Below are 26,062 nucleotides of genomic sequence, written 5' to 3'. Positions count from 1 at the left end.
CTAAATAGCAAGTAATTCAATATATTTCGAACATGCATGATTCTTCTATACATATTTCCATATTTATTATTCTGTTGATTTCTGAGAATCAGCTCTGGGAGAATTCACTGCTGGAACAGACTATGTGGCCACTATAATAGCTAAAATGATATTAACACCTCCTATTTCTAGAGAGGTTGGGACAGTTTCACAGTTACGCTTTCCTTTGATCTCTCTCTTGTATTTCTTTCTCTAGATCCTTGCTTTCACCCTCAGTTGGGGGCAGCAATGTCTCTGGCCTTAAGCTCTAGCCTGGTCTTGCAGTCTGAAGAGCCAAAAGAGGTACCCAATTAGTTCCCACTTTTCAAGTTGAAAATCACTTGATTCTCAAGCATGGGGAGCAGATAATGTCTCTGTCCTCAGAGGGCAAATATTCTCCATGGTGATGGATGTTTTCTGGGAGTCCTGAGAGCCAACTGTCATCGGAATACCCCCTTTCCACCAGTGATGTCCCTGCAGGAACTAAATGAAAATCCACAAAAAATATTAGCCCTGAAAGATCCTTAGAGACCCCAGTTCTACAACTTACTACCTGTATGATCTTGGCAATCATTCTCATCCCTAAAAAGGAAGCAGTCACACTAGACAATATCTAGGTCCCTTCTAGAATGATAACAATCAATTAATATTTATTAAGCACCTATACACTGTACACTGTACTGGCACTGTACTAAGCACTAGGGATATAAAGAGTCAAAAGATAGTTCCTCAAGGAGCTTACAATCTTTGGAGGGAAATAATAATATGCAATCAATTCTATACAAAGCAAGTTTTATATATAGGATAAGAAAGGAAAAATTAATAAGAGGGAAGGCATTGAAATTAAGAAGGTCAGAGGTAGTCTTCTTGTAACAGGTGGGATTTTGTTGGGAATTAAAGGAAGCTGGGGAGGCTGGAGTGGACCAGAGAGGGCATTTTAGGCATGAGAATGTGCTGAGAGATGGGAATCTCGTTTGTGGAACAGCCAGGAGGTCAGTGTATCTAAATTGAAAACTATGTGCTGGAGAATAAGGTGGACTGGACTGGACTGGACTAGACTGGAAAAGTAAGTAGAAGCTGGCCATGAAGGGCTTAACAGATCCTCCATGGTACTATGAGACTACTGATTATGTTGTCAGACCTTTTACTAATGGGGAAAATGAGGAAGTCCAAGAGGAGAGGGGACAAAAGACCAACAGGGAATTTCATAGAAACACAGTAAAGGCAGTCGAGTTGATGGTCATGAGTGATTCTGCACAGCAGGCCCCTGCAGATCATGGCAGACTTGGGAAATAAGAAAAGCGGATTCCTCCCTCTCAGGGGGCCAATTTTCCTTATCTCTGAGCAAAGAAAAACAAGATCACTTCTCTCACATGATTTCTCAGAAAGACTCTTTCTCAACTTGGAATAAGGGGTGTTTTCAAAGGATGGGAGAATGACTCATACCACAGCTGTCAGTCCTAATGGCCCATGAAGGGAGGGGTGGAAGAGGAGGAAAAGCTCAGAGGCAAGGGTTTAGAAGGTTGCCATGGAAACCAGGAAGGGCATCTCTAGCCTCCTGGTTCCTCTGGGCACAGTGTGCCCCTAAGCCTGCCTTCAGCCCCTCCTATTTCCCACAGAAGGGGACAAAAATACCACCTTCCATTAGAAATAAGATTTTGAAAAGGAGAAATAGAGGTTAAAATCTGAATCTAGCCAGCAATTAACTAAAGGTCAAAAAAGAAGGAAAGTTTGCTTGTTGCAGAATTTAGCCTTTGTAGGGGGCTGTCAATGGGCACCTATGGTGCTGGCAGAGCGTCATGCCCTTTCTGTTCTTTGTGGAGCAAGCCAGATCTCTTATCCACTTTTCCTCCACCATACATTTGCAGAGGAAAGAGTTAGGAAGAGCTGGATGACCTGAGAAAGTCATTTAATCTCTCTGCCTCAGTTTCCTTATCTGTAAAATGGGGATTAAAAATAGCACCTACTTCCCAGAGTTGTTGTGAGGATCAAATAAGATAATATAAAGTGTTTTAGCACAATGCCCAGCCTATAGTAGGCATTATGTAAATATTAGCTATTATTATTATTATACAAATATGAATAAAATACAGGCCTATCCACAGGCTTCTATTTCCCAGAGAACTCGGGCCTGCTCCAGGGAAGATAATTGGGAAATGGGCTCCCAGATGGCTTGGGAGTGAATTCTCTCATTCCATTTCCTTGGACACCAAAGTCCTAATCCCATAGAAACCCATCCTGCCAGGACTACAGTAAAATAATAAGAACAATAACAACCACCCTCACACTTTTTTGATATCTTTCTGTGCTGAGATACAGAGTCTCTTAGGGTAATAATAACAACCCTTACATACACTGATTGGGAGTCACAGTCTGCAATGTGGTCTTGTATGAGATATCCAAATCCCCTCAGGGATGGAAATTCAGTAGCATGAATATCAGATACTTCATCAGTATTTTTCTTAAAACAGTGATAAAATATCACAAGGGAGTGAGGGAGAATTTCCAGGAATTTACAGGAACTAACGGAAGACTGTTTGTACTTTGTATTGATGGATCATTATCCTCTCCATAATCCTTTGCTCATCTCCCCCAGTTTGATTCAATTCAATAAGCATTTATTAAGTATTTAATATATACCAAGCACTGTATCAGACACCATGGACAAAAAGACAAAAATGAATAGGTCACTGCCTTCCAAGAGTTTGGAAGGTAGGGCTAAGGAGAAGAAAGAATAATGACAAATATGTACACAGATAATTAAATAAAAAATAGAAAGTAATTAGTTGTACATAGGAAGAAAGGGAGACCTTTTGGAAGAAACCCGAGCCTTAACAAGAACTAGTAAGGGCAGCTAGGTTGTGCAGTGGTTAGAACATCAGCCCTGAAGTCAGGAGAACCTGAATTCAAATCTGTCCTCAGACACTTACCACTTCCAAACTGTGTGATCCTGGGCAAGTCACTTGATCCCAATTGGCTGGGGGGGGTGGAGGGGGAGGCGTGGAGGGAACTAGGAGTTTGGAGGAGCAGAAGTAAGAAGCAAGATCTTTATAGATCCAGGGAACAGGACCAAAGGCAGCAAATAAATTATTATAAATATGATGTGTAAATTAAACATTTGGAGATCAGTTTGGCTGAAGGGGAGGGTAGTTGAGAGAGTATTGTATAATCAGCCTGGAAAAAAAGAGGTTGTAACCAGTTTATGAAGGACTTTAAATACCAGAGGAGTTAGCAAGGGAACAATATGATCAGTTCTATGCTTTAGGAATATCCCTTTGACAGGTATGACCTGAGGCTGGAAAGGAGAGGCCATCGAGGGGTTGGATCAAGAGGGATATCTTACACTAGCTCAGCAGACCACCAAAGCAGGATACTGAATCCAGAGACCTGGTTTCAAAGTTAGGAAGACATGAAAAGCTTAGGGTGTGTCTGTACTTCCTCTACCCACATCCTCTTCTTCTTCCTCTTCCTCTTTCTCCTCCTTCTCTTCCTCCTCTTCTTCCTCCTCCTCCTCCTCCTTCTTCTTCTTTGTTGTTTGAGTCTCCTTGTACAAGATGACTAATATGAAAGTGTCTTATATGGCTGTATAGATATAATCTTTATCTCATTGCTTATTGTCTCTGTCCTAACCTCTATCTATCTCACTGCTTACTGTCCCTGGGAGAGGGAGGACTAGAATTTGGAACTCAGCCCTGAGGGGAAAAAAAAAAAGCAAGTGTTAAAAATTCTTTTAATATGTATGGAATTGGGGAAAAATAAAAAATATATTTTTTAAAAATCCAAGTGATGCTTTTTTTATTTGAGAAGCAAGTGGAGGGGCCCCATGACACTCACATGCTACAAGTCCATAGTTCTAAAAAGTCTACAAAGTACTTTTCACACAATACTTAGACTAAAGAGTCCAAGGAGAATTGTTTTTAATTTTATAAATGGGGAAACAGGTTTCCAAAGTGGAAGTTAGGCTTCTACTCCTGACTCCAAGCATAGTCGATCAATAAACATTTATTAAGGACCTACTATGCGCCAAGTACTCTACTATGCACTAGGAGTACATTGAGGTAACCTCAGTTTCTGACAATATGGCTCTTCCTCTACTAACTTAAAATGAGAGGAAAAGAGAAAGAAGGCGATAAGGAATCAAAGACAAGCTGGACAGCTTTGAAAGTTATAAACTGGGGAAGCTTGGGGTTATAGAGGATATAATACTGACTCCAGTAATCAAGAGGACTTGAATTGAAATGTGATCTCAGCCCAATTGCCTCATAAGAAACAAAAGTTACGAGTCATTTATGCTGGGTTTTGTTTTCTTGACATCTCAATGTGTAGGAGAGGGGAGTGGGGTGGAGAGAAAAAATTTAGAATTGAAAATAAAATAAGATTAAATTATAAAAAAGAAAGTTATATATTGACCGTGACATTGCTTTGATTGAGCATATCCCAAAAATCAAAGAGGAAAAGGATCTGTATATACAAGTTACATACATATATGTATAACTATATGTGTGCATAATGTATATGTTTATATGCCTATAATGTATGTGTATAGTATATATGTGTGTATAGTATGTAAGGTACATGTATATCATGTGTGTATCGTGTATGTGTATGTATATAATGTATGTATGTATACAATGTATATCTATGCATGTATATAAGGCATATGTATCCTAATGTGTGTACACAATGTATATGTATGTGTATATGATGTATATGTGTGTATAATGCAGTGTGCATGTATATGATGTGTGTAATATGTATGTGTGTGTAATGTACATGTATACAATGTGCATGTATATTAGTGTGTATAATGTATATGTACACAATGTGTTTATAATGTACGTGTGTATATATTGTATGTGTGTATACAATGTATATCTATGCACGTATATAATATATGTATACAATGTGTGTACACAATGTATATGTATGTGTATATAATATATATGTATATACATATACAGATGATGTATGTGTGTATATATAATATATATTATACATATAATATACATTATACATACATATATGTATATACACATACACACACATATATATATATATATATGTATATACACACATCTCTTCTTATGATTGTAAAAAAGGAAACTAAAGAGACTCCCACCACTCAGAGAATGGAGAACAAATCATGATATATTAATATAATAAAATTATGAAAGAAAACTTTAAAATTTGTAAAAACTAAAAAAAATTGTAAAAATTATTTTTTTAATGACATGTAAAATGATTTCTAACATTTACTTTTCTAAAATTTTGAGTTCCAAATTTTCTCCCTCTCTTGCCTCTCCTTGAAAACAATTTGATGCAGATTATACATGTGTAAGAGTTGTATAAACTTATGCAAAGTGACATAAGTAGAGTCAGGCGACCAATTTATATAGTAATAAGACAAACATTTTGGAAAGACTGAACTGGTCAAGGGGGCTGGAGGAGCAGCAGGTGGCTATCGAGACCGGAATGCAAATGCTGTTTGTTTCAGTTTTCACTTCTGTAAAATGGGGACAATAATAGCTCCTGTCTCTCAAGATTGTGGTGAAGATAAAATGATCATTGGTAATTTGCAAATCACTATTTTTGTTACAACGCGACAACGAGCCCTCATCCCACAGTAGGAAGCATTCACAAAGACAGAGGTCTGAAGGTCTCTCGGGGCTCCCCAGAGAGCAGAGGGGAGATGGGGGAGGAGGGAGGGAAAAGGAGAGAAGAGGAGGCGGAACCCGTTCTCGCCGGATGCTTGAAGTGGGGGAGGCGTTTCTAGGAAGAAGGTTTTCTACAGAGGACGCGGCGAGTCCCGTGACGCGACGGAGGAAGCGGAAGTCCCGGTGCCGGAAGCGGAGCGGCGCCGAGGCCGGGCCGGACCGGGCCGAGATGGCGGCGGCGTTAGCAGCTGGGACCACGGCTTGGAGCGGTTTCCTGCGGCTCTGCTTTGTGTTCGGGCTGTCCTTCCTGGCGCTCACCGGGCTGCTGCTGGTGCAACTGGCGAACGCGGCCAAGGTGAGCGTCCACGGAGCCCGGCCGGCCGGGGACGGGGGAGGGGAAGGAAGAACGGTCTCGCCCGCTGGGTCTGACCCAACACCCCCACCCCCTACTAGAGCCCCGATAAGGAGGCGGCCGCCCCCGGACACCTGTATGCGGAGGGGAGGTCTTACTGGGCCACGGCGGGGGGGCTGACAAAGACCCTCCTCCCCCCGCGTCGTTCAGAGGGCAGGCAGCTGCGGTGACCCTCTGCGTGCCTTCAAAGCCTGCAGACTGAAGCAGAGAAGGGTTAAGTCTCGTGGGGTCGTGGCTAAAGAATGGGCTTGGAGTCGAGTTGGAATCCTGTGCCCGCACTTGGTGCTCCGAGGGAAGCGGGCGCCCCCATGCCAGGACCCCTGTTACTTCCCTCCTGTCTGTCCTGTCCGGACCGGGCTCCCTCTTTGGGGGCAGCAGCATTTGCCTGGCACGTCGTAGGTGCTTAGGAAATGCCCCCCTTTTCCCTCTGTAAAATGAGGACAAGAAAGAATATCAACCCCCTCCGTGGGTTCTTGTGAGGTGATACTTGTAAAACGCTTGAAACATTGTAGAAATGCCACCTCTTTGTTTTGGTCTGTTGTTGTTATTACTCCCATTGTTCTCGGTACTCAGTCACTCTGGTCAGTGTCACTTGTGGTTTGCTTGTAACTGATCCGTTTGATCAGTCCGCAGTCTGCTCCCTGAAAACTCTGGTCCTGACAGGACTCAGTCCCCTCTCCGCACCGGGCGCTTCGAGGATCCCCGGGAGCCAGCAGCATTAAACTTCCATCCTGGATCCCCGCAAACAAAACCAAACCAGCCAGGTCTTGACAGGACTCAGTCCCCTCTCTGTACTGAGTGAGCCCCGGGAACCAGCAGCTCTAAACTTCCATCCTGGAGCCCCGCAAACAAAACAAAACCAGCCAGGTCCTGACAGGACGCTCCTATTTTCAAACCTAACGAGAAGCCCCCAACCCCTATCCTGTCCCAACAGGAATCACCCTCATCTCCTAATTCTAAACCTGTCGGGAAGGAGCCCCTGAAATCCTTAATCCTGACAAGGGCTTCCCCTTGAAGCCCCCAACCTTGACAACAAATAGGACATCCCCTTAAGGTCCGTCCTTGGCTCCAATAGAAGTCCTGTAATCCCCAGACTTGTGGGCAGCTCTGGTCCTGATAATAATTCTTCCCTCAATTCCCTTCCTCTGACCCAACACCATAATCCTGAGGCATAATGGGAAACTGCACTCCCACTCCACCCCCAAACAAACCACAGTTGTGATTTTGTCAAAGCATTCTCCAAATACCAAGTCCTCCTGTAACCCTTTGTCCTGACAGTCTCCCCCACCTTCATTTAGAACTTCCACATGCCCACTGTTGTCAGGAACCTTTTCCTCCAGCATCCCACCCCACTGTCCCAGGTCCTGGAGTAGTCCTACCACTTTGCCTACATTGGCCTTACAGAGACCCCTTGTAATAGGTAGTCAAGAACTTTCCCCCGAAACATCGACAAAGCATTACTCCAGATTCTTGTCATCCCCTTCCAACATGTAAGCCCTGGCAACACTGTCCTTATGGCTCTTCCACTTGCCCCCAGTTTCAAACTTTGTAATCTCTAGTCCTCACAGAAAGTTGTATCTTGAAAAACTTCCAGACAAGATTTCTACCTGCCTGAACATTCTGGTCTTTACAGGGAAAGGCTCTTGCCTGTCCTGACAAGGTCCCCTCTCCTAAACCTTTTGGATCCAACAGAAACTTTCCCAACATCAAGTCTTTATAAAGGCCTTCCCTATTTTGGGTCATGGCAGGGAGTCCCCCAAATCCTTTGTCCTGGTGGGACACTTTTCAAGAAACCAACTAGTCATGAAACCCTGGGCCCTAGTCTGGAAATCCAAAATCTTCATTGGTATTGAGGACCTCAGTCCTGACGGGAGACTTTCTTCTTTCACTTCCACCCTGACTTTTCCCCAACAGTGCATCTTGGCAGAGACCTTCCCTCCTACAGCTGGATGGAACTTTTTTCAACAATGACTGGATCTCTTGTAATCTCTAGTCCTAACAGTGAGCCATCCCCTGGAACATGGAATTCTGACATCCCTACCCAAATACCAGGTCTTGTTAGGGTCCTTACCCTCCCAAATATTGGGGCCTGACAGGCTCCTGCCCTCTCCTTCCTAAGCACCTTAGACCTGACAGATTTTTTTCCCCCTTTTCCTCCCACCTTTTGTTAGGAATTTTTCCAGGTGTCAAACCTAGATTGTCCTACAACTTCAACCTTATTTTCTTGGTTCTCCCTTCTGGGACTAAACAGAACAAATGTCATCCCTCTTCCACATGATGGTCCTTCAGATACTTAAGGATAGTTATCGTTTCCCCCAGGATATTCTCCATGCTACACATTTCCAGTGCCTTCAGCCCCTCCAAATATTTGATGGATTCACTATTTGCAGCCCAAGGTATTGTCAACCTTTTGGACAGCCATATTGCCCCGCTTTCTAAATTTGAACTTAAACAGTCCACTAAACCACCCCACCACCCCATCTTTTTCTGATAAACTGCTGTCTTTGCACACCTCCCTGATGTTGTATTTGTGAGAGTTTTTGAATCCGAGTGAGAAACTACATTTGTCTGAAATGAAAATCATATTAGATTCAGCCCAAGATACTTTCATATGCTGTCATCCATTCTCCCAATTTTATGTGATCTGCAAATTGAGAGTATTCCATCTGTACCTTTATTTAAATAGTTGATTAAAATGTTAAACTTAAGGCCTAGCACAGACTTTCTGCTAAGTGGACATTGAACCATTAACGTATAGTTTTGGAGACCAGTCATTCAACCAGTTGCAAAATCCTAATTTCATTGCTGTCTGTTTCACTTCTTATCAACTTTTCCACAAGAAATGATTTGCAAACCCAGATAAACACTTTATCTGCAGCATTCTCCTGATATACCAGTTTAGAATCTGATTGTATGAAAAATAGGAATAAAGTTAATGTGGAGTGACCTGTTTCTGTTGTCAACACCCTAGGGCTCTTGGTAATTATCATTCTTTTGATAGATAATGCACTTACCATGGCATTAATGATCCATTCTAGAATTTTTCCAGGGATTAAAGTTAAGCTAAGAGATCTCCACTTTGTAGACTTTGTTTTTTTTTTTCCTGTTTTGAAAACTGGACCAGTCTTTGCCCTTTTCCGCTTTTGTAATAACTTCTCCCAGTTTCCATTATCTTTCAAGTATCACTGACAATGGCTTAGGAGTCATTGCTGTTGGAGAAGATTGTTCACCTGGGCCAGGTGACTTGAGTTATCAAGAGTTATCAAGGGTTACTAGCTGTTGTTGTCTTACTATCTTTCCTTTATCTTGTTACTTACAGTTTTTTATTAGCCATTTTATTTCTCTTGAAACTTCCAGTACTAAGACAACATCCCTTACCTTCAAACTCCAGTTCCTTAACATTCATTCTGGGCTTTACAGAAGTCCCTTTGACCTGACCCAGATGCTCTCCTCAACTATGGCCCCTCCCCAAACTGTACGTCCTGGAAAGACTTTTCCAAACACTGAGTCCTGTTAGGAGGCTTTTAAAACCTTCAGTTCTGATTAGGCATATATATAAACATAAGAATATCCTATCCCCTAGACACCAGGTAGAAAACCTTTAGAAATTCCTTTCTCTGGCAGAAGCCCTTCCTTCCCAGAAAATCTAATCACTCCCCTACTAACCCCCCCCCCCCCCCCCCACCCCCGACATCATAGCTAGAACCAGGATAATGACTGTGCACCAGATGCAAGATGTATGGAGGTAAAATTTTACTATGAGACTTAGATGAGGGAGAGGTAAAGTCAAGGAAAGGCATATTAGAACAAGGATTTGTCTAGTGTCTATTATATGCCAGGCTCTGTGTGCTAGGAATTCTCCTTCCAAGGAACATAGGAAACAATAGGTAAACGTACAGGATGCTCAAAATTCTTATTGCATTTTAGTGTTGTTTAACTTACTGTTGTATTTTAGTAGCTTAAAATTGCCCTAAAACTCGATATAGCATAAATATAAAGAGACAAATATAAGATAGTTTGGGAAAAAAGGAACTATCAAGTGAGAGGATCAGGATAAGGCTTTATCAGAAAGAGGGACTTGAACTCTATCTTTTTTTAAATGGTATTTTATTTTTCCAAATAACACGAAAATAGTTTTCAACATTCACCTTTGCAAAACCATTCCTTCCACATTTTTCTCCTTTCCCTCTCCCCTCCCCCATTCTAAGACAGCAAGCAATCTGATATAGGTTATTAAAGTATACTATTCTTCTAAACATATTCTATATTCATCATACTGAGCAAAAAAAAAAAATCAGATCAAAAGGGAAGCAAACAATATAAAGATGAAAATACTATGCTTCAATCCACATTCAGTCTTCACAGTTGAATTGTGTCTTGAAGAGGTGAAGAGTATCCTCTTCCTTGAGGATGGCAAATGTATCACAATGGGCAATGGTGTGTTGTGGAAAGAAGAGAGCACCAGTTTGTCTGGGCACAGAGTGCTAGAAGGGGAATAGATCTAAATTGATTTTAAATTCTTTCTACTATTCCATACTATCTCTTGTTATACCCCTTTGGCTCCTTGGAAGAATGGCCTCCATTCTCCTTTTTCCTCACATTTAAAACCTCCTCTCTTCCCAATCCTCAGTCCAAGATGTTCTGATTTCTCCAGTGCTCTTGGCCTGAAGTTTTCTCCTTCCCTTTGAATATGTAGTTATTCCTTGTACGATACCCTTTTTTTTTTCATCTTCTGGTGCTTCTCTTTCCCTCTGTCAATCTTTCTCTCACTTCAAATTATGCATTTTTCTGAGGCAATCCTATGTTGGACCATTCTAATTATGAGGATAATTTTCTTTATATTGAGCTTGTAGTCTTCTATCCTTGCTCTGCCCTCTTGGGCTAAGCAGAATAATTCCTCTTCTACATGATAGAATTGAAGATATTTGAAGATTGCCTTTCCTAAAGGCAGTTTTTCTAATCAACTGCTTGCTTCTTGATTATCTTTCCTTTGCCAGGACTTTGATCCTAATTCTAAGAGATTTTCCCTGAACTCCAGTTTCTACATTCCATATCCTTGATCTTATACCATGTGGATATGCTGGAGAGAATCCTGGTCTCTTGCGTGTATAGGATGTTTATCTGTACTCTTCCTTTTCTGCTTGTATGTGATATCCCTATTCACCAACATAGTGGTATTAGGCTTTCTGTTGACTTCAATGAAATTTATTCACAATAAATTGGACAAAATGTGATCCATAAAAGTAGTTAATGATTTATAAATACCAGGTGTTATATAATAGCAATTATTTTTTAAAAATAAGTTTCTTTTGTGTAATGCTTTTAGGTGACAACTCAAAATCACTAGAAAAGAATTAAAAAAACCTCATTCTTGGAATTTTAAGATTTTGGATACTTCTTGAGTTCATTTAGCAGTAGGTACTTTGCAAAGTATGGCCTCTTAAATGTGATGCATAGCAATGTTATATAGCAGTATTTTGGTGCATAATGCTCTGTACTAATTACCTGTTTTGTTGCAGAATTTTGAGGATGTCAGGTGTAAATGCATTTGTCCTCCTTATAAAGAACATTCTGGATACATTTATAACAAGAACATAACTCAGAAAGATTGGTGAGTATTCTGGAGTGTTGAACTAACTGAAATCTCTTTCCAAGATGGTTAGTATAGGAAGAATTTTTTCTTCTTCAGCAATAATCCAATCTTATCATTCCTATAAAATTGTCACAGTAAAGCGTTGATTGGATCTGGTGATGCCTCTTGGAAGTAAATGTCATGATAATGTAAGCTTGTGAATAGTGTTTTTTGTTTCCAAAATATCTCACTTATATTCCCACTTAGTCCATTCAATATACTGGTAGTTTAGGCTCGGGTTATTAAACTTTTTCCTTTGGTAACACCTTTTTCACCCTAGAAATTTTTGTGTGACCTTGGGCATCTAGGTATGTAAAGTAGGCATACAAATTTACTGATAATAATTCATAATTTTGTGACCCCCACATTTAGTTTTGTGACCCCACAGTTAGACTACATAAGTAATCTTATCACTATTTCTAAGGCTCTGTGATGGTAATTACCTGTCCATGGTCACACAGTTTATGATACTGAAACTGAAATCAAGAACTTCTCATTCTTAGTCAAGTATTTCCCCCTTCCCCCCCCCATTCTTTATCCCTCTCTTTTTTTCTTTTCTTCATTCTCTCTCTCCCTTACTCCCTCTTTCCCCTTCCACTGCTGTCTTCCCCCCTTCCTCTCCTCTTCTCTCTCTCTGTCTCTCATAGCCAAATTGAATTTATCCTAAAAACTGGACTGGTCTAAATGATTAAGGCCCCTAAATTGCTGATAGTCATCTTTTATACACTTCTCAATGGAGTCATAAAACTTCCTTCCCTTGGCTCCTCCAATTAGCTAAGCAGCTCTTCTTGGCCTGGTTCAGGGTCTTCTATTCGTGATTGTGTAAAAACTCATCTTGAGCTTCCCTCTGTCTTGTAACAAAATAAAATGGATTGTTTGACTTTTTATGCAAAGTGATGGAAGTTTTATTTTTGTCTAGGCAGTCTTGCCTTCAGGCATGTTATTTGAATTGTGGAATTTTATTTGTTTATAGTCATATCAGGAAAGAATTTCAGGAAACAAAATTTCTTGGGGGGAAATTCTGCCCTCTTATGGATAGGGTTCCATAAAAGTAACTTTCATTTGAATTTGGAATTAAAGAAACAATAGGGAAAAGTACAGGAGGTTTGAAGGCAAAGCTTTAACTTTTAACCTAGGTTTAAGGTGTTACCGTGGCATGATAAAAAGACTGGTCCTGTGTTCTGATTGGAGCTCTACTACCAACCAATTGGATAAGCAGGTCATGAAACCTCTCTAAGCTTCAGTTTCTTCATCTATAAAATAAAGAAATTGAGTTATATCTATATCTCTTTGGCCCCTTTTGAGTTCTATCAGTATAAAATTCTCTGGGTCTTCTAAAAGTGTTAGTACAATGCATGGTATATAGTATGTGCTTAATAAACTCTCATTTCTTTTCTTTTAAGCCTGGATGTTATTTGGAATTCTATATCTAGCTGTGCTTTGTATCTCTGAAATAAACATTTAGCTCTGTCAGATGTTTGCTAAGTAGATTTTTGTAAAGCCTTTTCTTGAGTTCTTTCTTGTTCCACCTTAAATTGCTGCATATTGCAGATTGACTTGGCTATACTTACTTAGGCTTTATCTTTTACAGTCACCTTGTAATTTAAAAGAAAGCAAAAATTAGTCTTTAATGTGTCATGATAAATTATTCAGGATTTAATGGGCATTTACAATTAGCTTATTCAGATACAAAATCCAAGTCAGTACCTGTTATTTGAATAATAAATGAACTTACTCTTCTCTGTTTGCCCACGTCCTTTCCCTGATTACCTTTGGTTTCAGATCTAGGGGATTGTGAACATCACTTAGGCCTGGTGAAGGATGCTATTTGGGAGAATCAGGAGATTTTTACAGTAAGCCATTGAAAAAGGTTTTTTTGGCTCTCTGGCCTTGCTGTGGGCTGGTAGGCTTTTTTGACCCTGATTGAAAACGCTTGGCTTAAGTTATCATTGACCATATTGTTCTGAGACTTTGAGAAAAGAAAAAAAGTAATGTTAGGTAGTACAAAAGGCATTGAGAATATAGTTAGAAGAACTGGGCTAGGGGACAGCTAGTTGGTACAGTGGATAGAATGCTGGCCCTGAAGTCAGGAGGACCTGAGTTCAAATCCAACTTCAGACATTTAATACTTCTTAGCTGTGTGACCCTGGGCAAGTCACTTAATCCCAGTTGCCTCAGCAAAAAAAAAAAAAAAAGAACTGGGTTGGAATCTTAGCTTTTGCATCTAGAAAATGATGTTCTTAGTTTCATTATCTGCTTCAGTCATAAGGATCAAATATGATCATAGAATTAGAGACCTTGGAAATCATCTGGTTGGGAAGTTCTTAGCTTGGGCACCATGAAGTCATTTAAAAAAATTATTTTTGACACCTATATTTCAGTATAATCAGTTCTTTTGTAATCCATCTAAATCCTTTTCTATGTGTTTAAAAATTTATTCTGAGAGAGGAGATGAAAGGTTTTACCAGGCTGCCAGAACAATCTGTTTTGCAAAAAAAGGTTTAAAATCCCAATCTAGAACAACTTTCTCGTTTTACAAATGAGGACATTGAGGCCAAAAAGGGAAAATAAAGTGGCCTGCCCAAGGTGACTCAGTACAGGCTTTCTGACTCCCAAGTCTGGGGTTTGTTCTGTTACATAGATTACTTCTCCCTCATGTTTTGTGACTGAAGACTGCCTGACTGTAAATTCTGCCTAATCTATACGTAGATGTGTATGCTGTGCTTCAGTGAGGGAGAATATCAGAGGCCAAACATACATTTATATAGCATACTAAACAACAGAGCTTTCAAGTAGGTATTGCAAGCATTATTCATTCTGTTTTACAGATGAAGAAGCTGAGGCTTGAAGGGTTTGAAGTGATTTGCCCATAGTGTCTGAGGCAGGATTTGAACTCTGGTCTCCCGCCTCCAAGTCCTGTGCTTCTTTTTACTGTTAGTCTCTTTCCTGCTGGATTTTTCAGTGTGACATCATCTTCACCAGCTTATGTCCAGGAGTTCATGTAGTTTGGCTCCAAAGGACAATGTAGGATAAGAAACCTGGAACAGAAGTCCTTCGGTGGGCAGCTTATTTCTTGTGGCCTGTGCTATAGCTGTCTAAGATGGATCGAGGATAACATTTGCCTCTTGTTTCCTGGGGTTCACGTTTTGCCATGTTTTGTTATTATAAGATTTATTCTTCCTTTATGTTCTTTATGAAATCGTAAATCCCTAGTTCAGTTAGGTTGTATTCATTCTATGGTGTCTTCTTGTGGCTTGTAGCCAATATCTTCCTCCTCCTGACACTAGGTGGCATGGTTGTCTATGACTATCAGGTGTTCTTGGGCCTAGTTGGGAGAGCAGTGTCAGGTTCTGCCCTAGAACTATAAAGGCCATGGCCCATCTGTCATCCGCAGTCAAACACGGATTCAGTGTCAGTTGCCATTCAGCCCCTCTGACTCTGCTAGCTTTCTTCTGAGCTTTCAGTACCTTGCTATTGCTGTCCTCCACCTGTTTTTCAAGAGGAATACTCATCTCACACTTTGGAGAGAGTGACGGTGGTTTCTTAGGCTGCAAGAAGAGACAATAAATAGGAGAACCATTGTTTTTGTGATTGAGGGAGAAAAAAAGTTAATGCAGGCTTCTTCCTGGCAATGTTTAGTGAACAGAATTATCCTCTATACTTCCTGATATATCACTTTTAGAGAAACAGCTTCTTTAAGAGTGAATCTCTCTTAAACTTTGATATAGTTCAAATCACTTGTCATGGTATCTAAATTAATTTTAATTTCAGTGTTGTTCAAAATAAATAGGCTAAAGGTAAGCCTTAGAAATACCTTTACTTTCATTATCTTGGATTTCACCTGTGGTACCAGTGTTAGTGCCACACACACGGTCTAGTCTTAGGTGACCAACTGTTTCACTAACATGGCTGGCCAAACACAGCTCCTCGATAGTCTGCCTCTATTCAAAATGCCATATAAAGATTCTGTCTTTTGGGTTGAGGGAAGTATCTTACAGTATATTTTGTTGAAAGGTACTGGGTATTCTTTCAGATGGAATGGGGTGGAAGTGAGTATTTAACCCTGCACCCTTTGTTAGTAACAGAAATTTTAGTAGGACTGGAGTGATTGTCCTTTAATGTGAGAATTAACTTATAGTAATCTTTACCATTTCTGTAGTGCTTTGAGCTAGGTAGCACAAGTATCTTTGATCTCTGTTTTGTGGAAAGAACTGAGATTTAAACAATTGAACCATTTACCTGAAACTACAACCAGTAAGTATCCAAACAGCTATTTGAATTAGATTCTTTAGATTTCCAAGTGTAGTGTTTTTACTTCTATATTCCCTCTGAAAAGAAATGTAAAACAAAGATAAATTGTGTAGACTGTTATAGTCTCTCTCTCTCTTTTCTTTCCTCTTAGTTGGCTGGAAACTTCTGAAAGGAACTTTTTTGGGCTTTTTATCTACCACTCTTAGTGCAGTATGTAGGCTTTTTACTGAAATCCTTGTTGACAGGGATTTGTTAGCTTTATGAGTTTGGGAAAAGTTTGTACCTCCTTGTTTCATCCTTAACATAGGAAGAATTTCTCCTGAATGGTTAGAAAGCCAAAATGCATACAAACGGTAAAATGCTAAATAAATAAAGTGTTGCTGTTGTAATTAGGAGTATCAGTCACATTTCTCTAGCATTTTAAGCTTTTCTCTCAACAACTAGTAGTTCTCACAATAGCTAGCAGTGTAACCATTATTGTTGTTATTTTTTGGTGAAGAAATTGAGGCTTAGAAATAGCTGAAGTGACCACCCAAGGATTCTATAACTAGCAAATCTCTGTGCTAGGACTCAAATCCAGGTCTTTTGTTATGAGAGAGAAGGAGAATGGAAGATTCTGCACAGTTGGGATGAAGTCAGCATATGAATATTGGTAGCATAAGAGAAACTGTCCCAGAAATAAGTAGGAGGTACTGGAGACAGACTTTGCTGACTATGCAACACCACCACCCCCAGTCCAACTTTGGGTGGATACTTAATAAGTTTTAGCTGAAGGAGAGAAATTATTTGAATGTTTCCTAGAATTATCTCGTCCCTACAAAGATGTTCTTTGTTAGACTTTTAATTAAGATAAGCACTTGATGTATGATTTTTTTCCCATCTTGATTTTCCAACCACATGAGGTTAATAACATCAGATGGCATTCAGTTCTGAAGGCAGATTTTGATGATTTAGGCATATTTTAGAAGAGAACAAAATCAGTGCTCTTGGAAACATTTCCTGTGGATCACTTTTAAACATATTCACTTGCTGAATGAATAAAGCAAATTAAGTGCTTCATAACTCACAGCTGGCATTGTGCAAAGCTCAAGAAGCTTACATTCTCAAAGAGAAAGATGGCACATGTAGAAGAATGACAATCCCAGAAGGAAGTTCTGATCTGGGGAGAGAGGAAGCTAAACCTTGGTCTGAGTGAATGACTAAAGCCGGAATTAGTAGGCTAAGCGGTTTAGTTTTCATACACTTAATCTCAAATTAGTTGGGTAGTGTTTTAGAATGGGAGTTCCAAAGATGAGTGCGCTAATTTACCCAAGAACTGGGGCTGAGATTCAGGAAGAGTTAGGTGTTAAGGTCCAGGACTCGGGGTTCCACGTGGAATCATGCTGCAGCCAGGAGATTGCCCCGATGAATGGTTGCCTGGGATATAAAGCTAAAGCAAAACAAAACATAAAGAAATTTTTTTTTAAGTTTTTTTTTACTAGATAACTGAGACAGATCAGAAAATTCAAATATGACTTTGCTGATAACAATTTAACAGATCTTATATCACTTAAGAGTTATTTGTCATTATTTCTACTGGGGAGGGCGTGGGGGAAGGGAGAAGGAAATTGGAACACAAGGTTTTGCAAGGGCTAATGTTGAAGAATTGTCCATGCATATGTTTGAGTTATTTGTGAGTGAAGAGTCAGTACTCATTCAAGAGGCAAGAGTTGAACTAAATGATCTCTGAGAATCCCTTCCAATACTGAGTTTCTCTGATTAGCTGTTCACACTAGAGCCTTATAAGATACATTAGTACTTTAGTAAAGGATACTTAATTGGGCTCTATCTCACCTTCTCTAATTAGGTTTTTATCTTTGTTTTGAATTTCAGATAAAGTTTTGTTTCTGGATACTTAGCTTATCAAACCAATTTTGAACCTCATTTTAATTTTAAAAAAAATTTTTTTTCAGTGATTGCCTACATGTTGTTGAACCCATGCCAGTCCTGGGACCCGATGTTGAAGCTTACTGTCTGCGTTGTGAGTGCAAATATGAAGAAAGAAGTTCTGTCACAATCAAAGTAAATTTCCATTTCTATTGTTCTGAGAAGCAACAGAAAGGCTTCCAAAAAGCATTTCTTTAGCAGGCAGTGGTTGTAGAGTTAAGGCTCAGGGCTCCAATCCCAGCTGTGCTTCTGATTATCTGCATGACCTGGGCAAATCTCATCTCCTCTGGGGCCCTCAATGTCCTTGATTATAATAGAAGAACAATAACTGCCTTTACCTACATCACAAGGATGTTTTAAGAATCAAATGAGATGCCAAGTAAAAGCATTTTGAAAATTGTAAAAAAACAGTACCAGTATAAGGTTTTGTTATTGATATTGGGACCTCTTGTTTCTGCCTAGAACAGAAACTTAGGAATTTTAACTTCTTCACCTAACATCTGACAAGTTACTTGGTTCACCATTCCCTTCACTAATAAATTGAAACTTGTCTGTTACTTATGCACCTTAGGAGAAACTATGTGGATTAATTAGCTAATGTTAGAAGAATGTATGAGGTGCCACTAATTTCTTACAGAGAAAGTATGTAATTAGCACATTTCATGAGGCTGATGTATGTCATTTCAGTTCTTTTATATGGCCATGAATTCTATGATCTGTAATTAAATCCCCTTCCTTTCTTTCTTCCCACTCTCTCCCTTCCTCAGAGCTGAATAATATAACCAAAACTAAAATAGTTGACTTAGTAATAAATCTATCAGCATAAAATATGTATCTAAAACCCAGAAAAACTAAGAGCTCTAGTTTGACCACCTTTTCTAGAGCTTCATGTTTTATTTTCTTTATTTTTTTTTAAACTATAAAGTCTAGATCTTTGGGTAATCTAGGGTCATTTCCTACTCTCACCCAAATTTGCTACTGGATATTTTCCATAGCTCTCTCCTCTATTGTTTACTTTTATTACTCAATGCCTATCAGTGTTTGGTACAGTGCCTTTCTCTGTAAGCTCTGCTTTGTTGCTTCAGAATGATATGAAGGTTTTTGATTCTTGAAGGCTTCGAAAATAAAGCATAAACTATGGTAGGCCCTTTCACACTGGAAAGCCTAAAGGCTGGGACAGACTATATTTCTTTTCCACTGACCAGCCCTAGTTTGTCCAAAAAATGATCAAGTTTCTGACTACAGCAGTTCTTCAAAATCATCTCCTCGAAAGTTGAATGTCTGTGTTGAGTAAAGGAGAAATCACTCTGAGGAAACCACAAATTCTTGAAGAGTGAAATACAGGAATAATCCATTACTCACTGTGATGGTGTAAGTCCCTCCTGAGGCAGACTCAATGTATGTGGTCCTGGGTTGCCATTTTCTACCAAGAGCTATTTTAGGAAACTTTCCCTATTGGATCAGATATAGAAGCTCCATTGACTTAATTTACACAACAAACGATTGTGTTCTGTAGAAACCAATTTACACTGGCAGAATGTGATTCGAGGGTCCCAAGGTTCTCTTGTATCTGAATCTACCATATTATTATGAGAATGATAAGTCACATTTATCAAGTTCTTTATAGATTAATGCATATTAATCTATAAATTAAGTCCCAACAACAGCTATAGTATCAGTCCTGCATCTCTTGTTTGAGCCTTGGAAGTTATGTGATTTGCTTAGTGTCCCCGAGCTGGTAGATGGTGTAGCTGTGACTCAAGTCCATGTTTCCCACCTCTCCATCAAGTTCTCTGTTCACTATATCTGACTACATGTCTAGTCTGTGCTGTTAAGATTGGGAGAGTTGCATTTTGTGCAAGATCTAGTAATAATGCCCTTTAACTTTGGAATCAGCAGTGGATCTATACATAATGTTTAGAGTCCTTGAGGAATGATTGCTGGACAAGCATCAAATGGGTTTTCTTCTTCTTTTCCCTCAGTTGATACTTTGTGAGGAATTGTTTGTTTCTTATATTAGAATTTCCTTGAGTTGAATGACCCTCCCAAGGTTAGTGAGACCCTGGTGTTACTGGGTTTTCACAACTACATATTCACTGACTTTGTCAATATATAAAACTCATTTCCTTGGTTTTTCAGGGATGTGATATATTTTCTGTTTGTCTTCAGGTTACAATCATAATCTATCTGTCGATTCTGGGCCTGCTTCTTCTATACATGGTCTACCTTACACTTGTTGAACCTATCTTGAAAAGGCGTCTCTTTGGACATTCCCAGTTGATACAGAGTGATGATGATGTTGGGGTAAGTTAATAGTCAATCTGGATTATTTGTATTCAGCTTGGTAATTGTTGCCAAATAATTGAAAGCAAATATATTTATGTAACATAACCAATGCAGTATAACATATTATGATTAATATAATCCGTAAGCATTTACTAAACATTTATTGTGGGCCAGGAATTATGCTAATACATTGTCTCTAAAACTTCAGTTGTAATGGTTTTTTTCCTGGGGAAGTTGTTCTATCCAGGGAGATATCCTGATTTGAGGGCATGTCCTGCTGCTTTTAAGACAAATGAACAAGGTCTAGATTTCTGTCCCCTTTAGGGTCAGCTGTCTTTTCATCTTATTTCTGTTGAAAAAGATATCTGACAGAGAGGCGATGAGTTAACATGTTGAGTGAGGTACACATTTTGGAACAGAGCTACTATGAGAAGTTGTATTGCTTAGCTGTACTCATTTATTACAAGAGTTTTAGGTTTCATTTCCTTTTTTCCAGGTAGAGAGGGAGAGTAGAAGGAGGAGGAGGGATGAAAAGAAATAATTGACAATTGGGGGGGGGGGGGGGAAGAACACCGGCAAGTAAAAATTAAAAAAAAAAAAAGATACCAAGGCCTTTCTTTCCCCTTCCTTTCCCTTTCTCCCACCTGCAGCCCTTCCACTTAGCATCACCTGTTTTTTCCAGAAGGCACCAAGAGGTTTTTGTGAAGTTGTATTTTGAAATTATTTTCTGAAGAACATCTTAGTGACTCAAGAGGCCCATGATGCCATGTTGCATTACAACTCTTACTCTAAAGTAACATGGAGTCTGTCTCTTGTTAATGTGTGAACATATCAAGATGGGGGTCTCATTTCTGCTGTGTTAGGCTTTTTGCTGGAATCTGAATTGCACACAGAAATAGCTTCCTTCTCTAGAAATTAAGAAATACTAAAGGTTCTATATTTTCTATTGTCTTTCTTTAAACAAACGCACTTGGTCATTAATTTTGGCCTCTCTGAAGCCAGCTAGGCTAGTAGTCAACAGACACAATGTATTCCCAGGTTTGGAGTGCGTTTACAGGCCTCTACTCGAAGTTTTTCCAGCTTGAGAGAAGTTGCATTGCTTCTGTTGGCCTGTCTCCCAAAATCCCTGTGCTACTTCTCTACTTGATAAAGCAGAAGAGTAGGATTTGTGTGGGGGATTGACTGTGAAACTTTTACAAACAGCCTTAGTTCTAAAACTCTTAATTTAAAAATATTTGTTTCATTCAAATTCAGTTTCCATCTAAACCTTTTTTGGAAAAAATTAACAATAGTAAACCAGTGTATAAATCTGTCACTGAAGGGTGGAAATCTCTGAGCAGGCAGTTAGTCTGTGTATTTACTATATCATATAACCATGACACATCATCAGTATTATCAAAGCATTACGTTAAAGCCTGTTTTGTATTTATTGTAATTTTATCAGGTATAAAAAGAACAGGCTTATAAAAAGAGTGATTTTCTGTTTGTGTTCCACAGGCATCTATGGCTTTAAACAACCAGTTCAGTCTTGTTCTGATAGTTGGGGAAAGACAAAAAGGATTACCTAGTTTGTTTTGTTCTGTAGAATTTGTTCCTTAAGAAAATTTTCCCCATCTTGATACGTTGTTAGGGATAAAAGCTGAGAGGTCCTCTGCTTCTGATAGCGTGTATAAGCTCCTTCCTCCTACCTGTATTTATATTTAAACAAGCCCAAGGAATATTATTTTATATACAAAATTTATTCTTCACATTACTGCTGTGACCTTTAAGTATCCATTTATTCACAAACATAGTTGTGTTTAAAGGAGAGGTGGCACTAGTGGAAAACTGGGAGATCTAAATTTTAGTGTCTGGTCTTTAACATGTTCTGCACCACAGGGCTAATTAGCCTCTTTGGGACCTTAAGAGGACAGGAATGAGGTTCTATTTATAGTCGTATTCTCTAGTATCTACCAGAAACCTCTGCAAATTGAATGAACAATGAATGATAACTCACATTTACCGATGAGGGCTTTACAAAACACTTTCCTTCCTCCCCTCTTAAGTCAGGGAATACATGTATTTTATGGATGAGGAAGTTGATCCTCAGCAAAGTCCCCAGTCCCCATAGTCACGCAGTTGGTAGGTGTCAGAGCCAAGAAGTATGTCTTGTATTCTTTTTATTATACAGTGCTGTCTTTGGGAATGAATTAAATCATAGTTTACTTCATTTATTAAATTCCTGTGTTCTAGGTGCTGAGAATACAAAGCCAGAAAATAAAATTGCTTGACTATAGAGAGCTTACATTCTTTTGGAGGATGGAGGCAGGGGCTGAATAGAACCTGTAAAGAGAGAAGCTATAATTGTTTTAGTGAAAAACAAACGGCTAGGATGATAGTGCTAGAGGGAGCTGTTAGTTCCATAGGAAGAGTGTCATCCTCGACATCCTCCTCCTTCTCCTCCTGATGTGGGTGATGAAGACACCAGATGATGGCAGGCACCAAAAGTTGAGGTTCAGTCATATGAAGAATTCACAATGGCCATTATTCTCTTGGGCAAAAAGTACATTTAACCACACCCAACATTGAAGACCTCCTTCTGATAACTAATATCTATATAGTGCTTTATGCTTTGCAAAAATCCTTTACATAGATTGTTTCATTTTATCCTCCCAATGAAATAGGTGCTATTATCATCATTATTTAATAGGAAACTGAAGTAGCTTGAGGGGATGTGAATTGCCCAAGCTCACACTGCTTATAAGTGCCAGAGTCAGGATTTGAATCAGATATTCCTAACTTTAGGACTAACATTATGTGCTGTGCCTTCTATAGTCCCTACATTTCTAAAGGGCTTTAGTTCACTATGCATTATATGGGAGCATATATAAAGTGAAAGAAGAGGATTCTGACAGTTCTGTGGGGGCCAATGGAAAGGAACTGTTTTTGAAAATGCTTTGATGTTTTTGCCATTTTAAAAGAACATGCTATGTTATTATTAAAACAAAGCCAGACACCGTATGTATTTTGTTGTATAGTTTTATGCACACTTCTTCACTCACAGAATATGTATAGTACTTGAGATTTTTCATGTAGGCTTGGAAGAATAATTATCTTTTTCTCTGAAAGTTAAAGTTCAGTTTAGGGAAAGTCATAAGGTGATATGGATTCACTTCTTGGGAAAGGGATCCAGGAAAGGCCAAATGCAGAGCAATCAATGACTAGTAAAGGCTTTTGTCATTTGGGCAGCTGTGTTTATGTTTTATTTTTAGAGCATTTAACACAATTATTTCCAGTGTAATGACTATAAACACTCTGGTGTGTTGGTTTACTTTAGCTTTTCCACCTAAAAACCTTGTATACCACATCAGCCCTCAATCATCAGGTCCACGTGAATACTTCTGAGTGCTTAGCAATATCTTTTTCTATTCTACAAGGAATATAAAATAAACAGATGATAATCTTTGAGAAACTGAGCAAATCTGAGTCCTGAATTCCTTTTCAAATTGCTGACCTCTCTTATAAAACTAGCCAGCTTCTGAAGTAGGAAGGGCTTTATGATTTTTGATGTTAAAATACTGTTATAGTGAGTGGTATTGATGTGAGCATAGGCATTCTTTCCCTTCCTCCCTCAGGGGAGGCATCTCTCTTCTCGTTATGTATATAGATGTGACTTATTTTTTGAGAAAAATCTTTTTGTGGTTACTTTGGGAAATGGGACCCCCCAGAGCTCCTCTTCTTCGCCAGCCGTAGGCCATCCTGCTTACCATAATTAATCATCTCCTTCTAATGTGAAAATAGTATGGGGACTCTTGGTTCTTACTTGTAAATTCTATATAGGCTCACTCACATGTATTGGTGTTAAACTGACTATAGGACAGACACAGTGTTGTTTGGTTTTCGTGCAATAACAAGATCAGAATGTGCATGGCATGCAGTTTCCTTCATATATTCTCACCACTGGTTGATTTTTCCCTTTCTGCTGTTTCATTCCTGGACTTATAGGATCATCAGCCCTTTGCAAATGCCCATGATGTGCTAGCCCGATCGCGTAGCCGGGCTAACGTGCTCAACAAAGTGGAGTATGCCCAGCAACGTTGGAAGCTTCAAGTTCAAGAGCAGAGGAAATCTGTCTTTGACCGGCACGTGGTCCTCAGTTAATTGGGAATCCAGTGCCAAGGTGACTGGAAGGAAGGAAGGTGGGCTGCGGGGAAAACTGCTCACATTTTCCTGATTCTTTTTAAACCACTGCTGAGAGATTTCAACAAACTTGTGGGATGGTTCAAAACTGGAAGCAGAAAAAAAAGCTTTTTTTTAATTTAAAAAATAAAAAGTATTAACTGGAAAATTTTAAAAGCACATGTCTCAGAAGCCAAAAAGCCACAAACAGTTCTTTCTGGCTTTTCCTAATGAAGTTAAATCTACCTATGAATTATATTAAGCTCCTTTCTCTGTGACAAACATTCATTTCTTTCTGTACTCCTTCCTTATTTTAATTCTAACGTTTTTCAAGACAACTTTCACACTCTTGATGTTTAGGGGAAGGACAACACAACTTTCACAAGACACTTTATTCCATGGACTTTTGTAAATAGATGTTTCCTATTGTATTTTTGTGCTTGGTCTCATTTTCAGTGGAATCAGATTCTGTTGGAAATGCTGACTTGCTCAGTTGATTTTTAGCACTGACTGTGTCCTAAGCAGATGATTGGCTCTTGGCAACATACTTGGTAAGTTGACTGTGAAATATTACTGGCAGAAATGCAGATTTACTTTGGTACTGTGATGTAGATAAACTCTCCAGTCTAATGCAGAGCATTCTGATATGGAATGGCCCTTTGCTAGTTTTTTCAGTGACTGAACAAATGGTGTTGGTATATGTGGTCCTTCTTACCCTCTTCTCATGGCCTTAGGGGTGAAGCCTCAAGATTTGGAAACCATGTGATAAAGAAATCATATTTAAAACTTAAGCCTCTTTGAGTGTTCAGCATTTCCAATTATCCTGAGAGGTGGCCTCTGGGCTTTCTTGTGTGAGTCTTTGAACTGTAAGTAAGGTCCTGTACTCCACCCTTTGAGAGCTGTAACAGTTATTGGATAACTGGTTCTTTACTTTCTATATCCTCTTTGGAATGGAACAATAAAAATTAATTTTTGAAAAACCCAACAGTGTCCTTGACTTGTAGTTCCCTTTCTTTCCCTGTTCCTAATTATAAAGTTTGAATTAAAAAGGGAAATTCAACTGATCCTCAGAATTAGAACTATCCAAGAACAGAATCAGCTGCTTTGATACTGAGTTGGTTCCTTCTCACTGAAAAAGTTTAAGCCAAGTCAAGAAGACTTTGTCATGAATATTGTAAAGGAGATTCAGAATGAGTACTTTTTTTAATGTTCAATATGATCCAGTATTCTCTTAACAGTATCAAATGTAAATAAATGATTTTAGTTTAGACCATGTGTCTAAATATGGGTTATAAGAATTAGGATTTAAAATGTTAACATAAAAAAACATCATTCTCAGAAATAGACGGTTTTAACTCAGTAAAGCATTCCTTCTGTACCTAAACTGTAGCTCAGAGTTCTTCCAAACTCTCATGGCCCAAAGATTGGATTTGCTAGAAATTGAATTTGGCTTGTTTGAGATGCTCCACTAGAGGGCTTCAGTTCCCCAGGAAGCATCAGGCTAGTAATAAATACTTAAATAAAGAGCAGGTTTATTAAAAGGCATGCAAATAAACCCAGAAAATTTGTCTTAAGTTTGGTTAACAAAGAAAAAGTAATAAACTACCTTTTGGTGAATGCCCTTGTCTGGCCTCTCTACCACCACTCTAGAAGTTTAATCACAGTTCCCACAAAATTCAAGGAACAGACTGGTCAAGTCCCTGTCCCAAGTACCAGTCAAAGTAG

At 39.1% G+C, this 26,062-nt stretch overlaps 1 protein-coding gene across 1 annotated transcript; it reads left to right on the top strand.

Moving 5' to 3' along the window:
• The first annotated feature begins 5,748 nt into the window (after positions 1-5,748).
• Positions 5,749-25,327, top strand: TMEM9B (TMEM9 domain family member B). Its single transcript, XM_003773571.4, has 5 exons — positions 5,749-6,027; positions 11,604-11,695; positions 17,920-18,028; positions 20,063-20,197; positions 24,164-25,327. Exons 1-5 carry the CDS (start codon positions 5,764-5,766, stop codon positions 24,317-24,319), a joined length of 756 nt encoding a protein of 251 aa, XP_003773619.2. The 5' UTR covers positions 5,749-5,763; the 3' UTR covers positions 24,320-25,327.
• Positions 25,328-26,062: the final 735 nt, after the last annotated feature.

This window comes from Sarcophilus harrisii, chromosome 6, assembly GCF_902635505.1.
Source record: "Sarcophilus harrisii chromosome 6, mSarHar1.11, whole genome shotgun sequence".
NCBI classification, from domain to species: Eukaryota; Metazoa; Chordata; class Mammalia; order Dasyuromorphia; family Dasyuridae; genus Sarcophilus; species Sarcophilus harrisii.
This window is presented reverse-complemented; position numbering and strand designations above follow the sequence as displayed.